Source organism: Coffea eugenioides, chromosome 9 (assembly GCF_003713205.1).
Source record: "Coffea eugenioides isolate CCC68of chromosome 9, Ceug_1.0, whole genome shotgun sequence".
NCBI classification, from domain to species: Eukaryota; Viridiplantae; Streptophyta; class Magnoliopsida; order Gentianales; family Rubiaceae; genus Coffea; species Coffea eugenioides.
Window position 1 is genome coordinate 42,187,896 of NC_040043.1, and position 6,392 is coordinate 42,194,287.

The 6,392-nt window shown below is 38.7% G+C and overlaps 1 protein-coding gene across 1 annotated transcript; it reads left to right on the forward strand.

Moving 5' to 3' along the window:
* The first annotated feature begins 2,031 nt into the window (after positions 1–2,031).
* LOC113782856 (receptor protein kinase TMK1-like) lies at positions 2,032–5,961 on the forward strand. The gene is made up of 2 exons (XM_027328792.1): positions 2,032–4,514; positions 5,121–5,961. The coding sequence occupies exons 1-2, from the start codon at positions 2,198–2,200 to the stop codon at positions 5,639–5,641; spliced, it is 2,838 nt and encodes a 945-aa protein (XP_027184593.1). The 5' UTR covers positions 2,032–2,197; the 3' UTR covers positions 5,642–5,961.
* Positions 5,962–6,392: the final 431 nt, after the last annotated feature.

Here is a 6,392-nt window from a genome sequence, read left to right on the forward strand (position 1 = left end):
ACCCAAGCCAAAAATTTTTTGTGAACATACATAAAAAATTTCAAACCAACCTCGATCAATATTTATCAAAAAATTATCAAACACAAGCCAAATTTAAACATTCCTTTTAATTTTCAAACCAATTCCAAATATATTTCTGTCCGACTCATTTATGTTTGTTTTCAGCCGTAGTCAGTATAAATTTCTTTTCTTTTCTTTTCTTGAGCAAGAAAATAAATTTCTATACACGAACTAGTGCTATTTAAAGAAAATAAAAATAGCAAATAATTTGGGCCAACAGAAAATGAGAAATGTTGGGGTAAAACACACAAGAAAAATTTCTGATTCGCATGCATCCCAAACACGAGAAACAAAAGGCAAGTTTGAGAGTCAAACTACGAAAGTCATGGATCTTATAAATATCTGTACCAGCTATCAACACAACTCTTGCTTCTAATGGACTGAGATAAGGTGATCCTATCCAGCCATTCATCTCGAATTTCAATAGTCTTTGTTTGATTTTATATAAATTTTAGTATTGATGACTCACATCGAAGATGTGTTAGCTTAAAATTAACCAAGTGATCAACTGTGTTTGCAGTTGCAGTAGATAAAAACTTGTCTCATATTAGAACTAGTAATGGACTTAACAAAGTCACCAAGATTAGTTTTAATGAAACATAAAAGTTAAAATCAGCAATCCGACTACGTTTAAGCCGCGGCCTAATCCTCACCGCTAATCTCTCTTCCTGTGAAGGGGTTGGGCTTACTGTACAATTAGTACAATTGATGTACTTTTGTCAAAAAGTGTTGTACGTTTATAATCGTAATTATATTAAATTCTTGAGTTGGTGTACAAGAACAAAAATTATGTGTATAATAAAGAAATGTAAGTATAAACCAAAGAGTGAATCTCATATACACCGTCAGTATATATACTATCACATTTGGATGGATGGCATATGAGTAAATTTTGGATTTTAAATTCCAATTTTGCACATGTGTCATATATTTAATGGTGATAGTGTATACAGTGTATATAAGATTAATCCTAAACGAAATCATGTAAAATGTACAATAATCGCACAATTGTACAAAAATCCCAACCGTACTTACCTCTTGTCCATCCCTTCCTAAGGTTGAGAGACTAATCAAGTTACTCGATATTCGAATTGAGTTTGGCTAACTAAGAGGTCATTTGAGTTTGATTTGCTAATTAATCAAATCAACTGGACTCAATTAGCATAAAATTAGATTTTTAATTATAAAAAATTCAAACTACTCAAATTTGACTAGATAAAAACGTATTTGAGTTTAGCACGTTAAATAATCAAATCAATCTTGAATATTAAAATATTCGATTTGATTAGATTCCTTCGTACCCAGTACCTTCCCCACTCTAGGCAAGACTAGACCGTTTCATATTGCCACAATTTGTGTACAACTTACTAATCTAGTCAAATTTGAATAATATTCTGTGTTCACTCTTCTCAATCAGCATAAAATTATATTTTTAATTATAAAAATTCAACCTAATCGAATTTAACTCGGTGAAAGCTCGTTTGAGTTTATCATGTTAAATAATCAAGTCAAACTTAAAAATAAAAAATTTTAAAATTTATCAAAATAATCAAATAAATTTAAATACTAACACCCCAATCCCTCCCCGCCCTAATCAAGGCTAGACTGCTTCATATTGCCACAATTAGTGCACAACTTACTGCTAATAACACTAGTCTACTAACATTCCCTAAAAGCAAAGGAAAATCTTCAAAATCCCCCGCAATCTAATGTCCACATCCTACAAACTAAAATCCCCACCTACGTGACTGGACCCCACACGCATGTGCCAACTGTATCCCAAACATTCACTTTCCCTTCATCTTTTCTTCTCCACTCCTCCTTTCCAAATTCCCACCTTTTCCTATTTTCTTGTTTCTTCCCCTTCCCCTCTATCCCCGCCGTTCCTTCTGCCCCATCAAAAACCCCACCAGAATATGTATATATATCTATATATATAAGAAAAGAAAATCCTCAATTCTTCCTCCTTCTCTCTCCAAAAATCACTTCATTTCCCCACATGTCCACTCAAAAAGGCTTAAAAAAATTTTGGTCCCCATTTTAAAACCAAAAATCCCATTTTTTCCCCCCTTGCATTCTCTCAAGAAACTCTGAAAAATTGAAACTTTTCTTGCAGAAGGAAGAATTTCAGTGGAAAATGGGAGAAACCCACCTGGGATTTCCCTTTATGCTTTCTTTTGTGATAATTTTTCTGGGTTTTCCCCCTTCTATCCACTCCCAGTCCAGTGATGCTTCAGTAATGCAAGACTTGAAGAAGGCTCTCAACCCACCGAGTTCACTTGGCTGGGATGACCCAGACCCCTGTCAATGGAAGAACGTTGACTGCTCCAAGAATGACAACCGGGTCAACCGGATCCAAATTGGGAACCAGGGCCTGACTGGGTCTCTTCCAGATAGCTTCAGCAAGCTCAATGCTCTGCAATTTCTGGAGCTCCAGAACAACCATCTTACAGGGCCGTTGCCAAGTCTTAACGGGTTCGGTTCACTCCAGCGTGCTCTCCTCGGCTACAACAATTTTTCATACATACCGCCGGATTTCTTCGCTGGTATGAACTCATTGCAAGTAGTTAGTCTGGATTATAATCAGTTTTCTTCATGGGTTATTCCTGATAGTATCAAAAGTGCTGCTTCCTTGAGTAGTTTCTCTGCAACATCAACTAATATTTCCGGGTCAATCCCGGACTTTTTTGGCCTGGATACATTGCCGAGTCTGATATCGCTTCATTTGTCTTTCAACAATCTCGTGGGCGGCCTGCCAGCGAGCTTTTCGGGTTCTTCGATACAGTCTTTATGGTTAAATGGTAACAAATTGAATGGTAGTATTGATGTTATAGGGAGTATGACTGAGTTAACTGAACTTTGGTTACATGGAAATACGATTACCGGGCCGTTGCCCGATTTTTCGCGCTTGAAACAGTTGCGGAATGTTAGTTTTAGGGACAATAGTTTGACCGGACCAGTGCCGGACTCGTTGGTGGCGTTGCCTTCGTTGTATATTGTGAATTTGACTAACAATAAGTTACAGGGGCCGACTCCGAAGTTTGCTGCAAAGTCTGTTCAATTGGATATGAATCCAGGGTCGAATAGTTTTTGTTCAGATGCGCCTGGGGAGCCGTGTGATCCGAGGGTTAATAGTTTGCTTGCTGTGGCAAAGGATATGGGGTATCCGATTCTGTTTGCGTCGGACTGGAGAGGGAATGATCCGTGTACGCCGGTGTGGTCGGGTATTAGCTGTATTAATCGGAATATAACCGTGGTGAATTATCCTGGTATGAAGTTGAATGGAACGGTTTCTCCAAATTTTTCGTCAATTACAAGCTTACAGAAGTTGATTTTGTCGAATAATAATCTGACCGGAAGTGTTCCAGTGGAGTTGACTAGTTTGCCTAACCTTCAGCTTTTGGATCTGTCAAACAATTCGCTTTCTGGTTTTGTTCCGTCGTTTAAGAATAATGTGGTCGTGAGAGTTGCTGGAAATCCAAATATTGGGAAGCCTAGTCCTCCACCAAATGCACCTGGAACACCTCCTGGGAGTCCGCCTGGTTCCTCAGGTGGTGGTGGCGGCGGCCGTGGCGGTAATACAGGTGGTGGCAAAAAGTCATCTTCTACTGGTGTGATTGTGGGTTTGGTGGTTGGCATTGCTGCTGCCGTTGTGTGCATTGCATTCTTAGTTTTCTGTGTTCGTAAAAATAAACGTAAAGTTTCTGGAAGGGCTCAGGGTCCTAGCACTGTGGTTATTCATCCTCGCCATTCAGGGTCGGACCAAGATACTGTTAAGATCACAGTTGCAGGTTCTAGCGCTAATGGTGGAACAAGTGAAACATTCAGTATTGGAAGCAATGGACATCATAATATCCACATTGTTGAGCGAGACGGCTATACAATTAGAATTGAGGTCTTAAGGAATGTGACTGGGAATTTCAGTGAGGAGAATATATTGGGAAGAGGTGGATTTGGAACTGTTTACAAAGGGGAGTTGGATGATGGGACAAAGATTGCAGCCAAGAGAATGGAAACTGGAGTTATGAGCGACAAAGGTTTAGATGAGTTCAAGGCAGAGATTGCAGTCGTCACAAAAGTCCGACATAGGCATTTGGTCGCACTTCATGGTTATTGTTTGGAAGACAATGAGAGGATACTTGTTTATGAATATATGCCTCAGGGGCCACTCAGCAAGCATTTGTTCAGCTGGAAGGATGAACAGTTGAAACCCCTTGAGTGGAAGCAAAGGCTGACCGTTGCCCTTGATGTGGCTAGGGGTGTTGAATATTTACATGGTTTAGCTCAACAAAGTTTTATCCATAGAGATCTTAAACCATCCAACATCCTTCTGGGAGATGATATGAGAGCTAAAGTTGCAGATTTTGGACTTGTTCGCCTTGTGCCTGAAGGAAAAGCTACTGTGGTGACAAGATTAGCCGGAACTTTTGGCTACCTTGCACCAGAATATGCAGGTAACCTCTGCCTTGCTTTTTTGCATTTATAAACTTGTCTAATCGACCGATTGGAGGAATTGGCTGGGCCAGGTTGATTTAAAAATAAAATGACTAAGTTAATACATTTTAAGTATGATGACAAATTGAAACAGAGTGGTAAATGCTAGCTCATATTTTCGATAGATTTGAAAGCATGGATCATTTTCATCACACTGCTAGGATGTTTATTTGCTGTTAAGAGCCTTTACATTTTTGCTGCTTTTGTTGCGACTTTGGAGCAACACTGTCCAATCGTTACTCTGTCTCAATTTATGTTTGGGGAGGGAAATCTTTCACCTGTTAGTTGCAAAATGCTTGAAACCTTTTGAGATTGACTGTGATTTGTCATGCCCTGTGCTTTAGGACTTGTATACCTCAATTTTCCTCTATGGGAGGCAGTTCAGTGGTTGTATAAATTTTTGCTTTTCAATGTAATAGTATAATTTAAGTTTCTTATGGACTCAAGTTGAACATTCAGCTTTTATGTTCTATTTCATGTACCTCATTGTATTGTTTAATATACTTGACTAAATTCACTCCATCTCAAATTACCCAACTACAACTAACACGCTACATCCTTGACAGTCATGGGCCGTGTGACTACAAAAATTGACGTTTTTGCCTTTGGGGTGATATTGATGGAGCTAATTACTGGAAGAAAAGCTTTAGATGAAAGCCAGCCGGAGGAAAGCGCTCATCTTGTCCCATGGTTTCGTAGAATGCAGATCAGTAAGGATTTTCAGAAGGCCATTGACCCCATGATTGATCTTAATGAAGAAACTCTTTCTAGCGTGAACACTGTTGCTGAGCTGGCTGGCCACTGTTGCGCAAGGGAACCACATCAAAGACCTGACATGGGCCATGCAGTGAATGTGCTTTCATCCCTTGCCGAGCTTTGGAAACCAAGTGAACCTGATCCTGATGACATATATGGAATTGATTATGAGATGACATTACCGCAGGCTGTTAAGAAGTGGCAAGCTCTTGAAGGAATGAGCAGTATGGATAATACTTCTTTCATTGGCAGTAGTGAAAATACCCAAACCAGCATACCTACTCGGCCTTCTGGATTTGCAGATTCTTTTACATCCTCTGATGGAAGGTGATTTTTAGGAAAGGATGACAGTGACCAATGAGATTTAGGCTCCTGTTAATTGCCTCAGTGGAGGTTTGGTTTGTTCATTCCTTAAGCTTATTATTCCTAAAGAAGTTTTTTTTTTTTTAATTGGGGGTATCAAGCAGGGTTTGTCTATGTGCCCATGAATTGCTGTGAGGTGCATTAATTCTAGTGTGGATAGATTAATACTGCCCTTGTCTCCTCTCTTTTGCTACTCATGATGATGCAAATAGATAAGAGTTTTGTTATATGCCATTTAGTGGGGAACTTTCTATGAGTGTGATCAGCATTTCAAGTCTTTTTGCTGCTTTTTCATTTTGTTTTCAGTTTCCTATGGATGATTTTATCCTCTTTAAGCAATTGAATCTCATGATTGGCAATTGTCCAAGTCCTAATCTTTGTAGAGCATATGAAGATGCTTGGCAGCAAGAAGGACTGGTGTTTCTACTGATTAACACTTCTAATCTAATCAAATATTAGCCTACATTATTTAAAATCATTATTGATTCTACATCAGTTTTTGGGACTGCTGGCCACATCAGTATTCAAGGAACAGAAAAGATGTGGTGCCTTTCATTTTGTCATGATTTGTAGCAAATTAAGTCAACCATTAGCAGTAAACAAATGCTGGAAGTTTCATGCAGATATTATTAGTTTTGTTGGTGTCATCATCATACAGAAATAAACATCCTACCTAAATTTAAACTTAAAACTAGGGAATGATGTCAGAAACAGTGACT

Excerpts from the sequence above, each read along its gene's own strand:
- LOC113782856 (XM_027328792.1), top strand. The coding sequence starts at position 2,198 with ATGGGAGAAACCCACCTGGGATTTCCCTTTATGCTTTCTTTTGTGATA. Across the intron at positions 4,515-5,120 it reads CCTTGCACCAGAATATGCAG|TCATGGGCCGTGTGACTACA; the intron begins GTAACCTCTGCC and ends CATCCTTGACAG.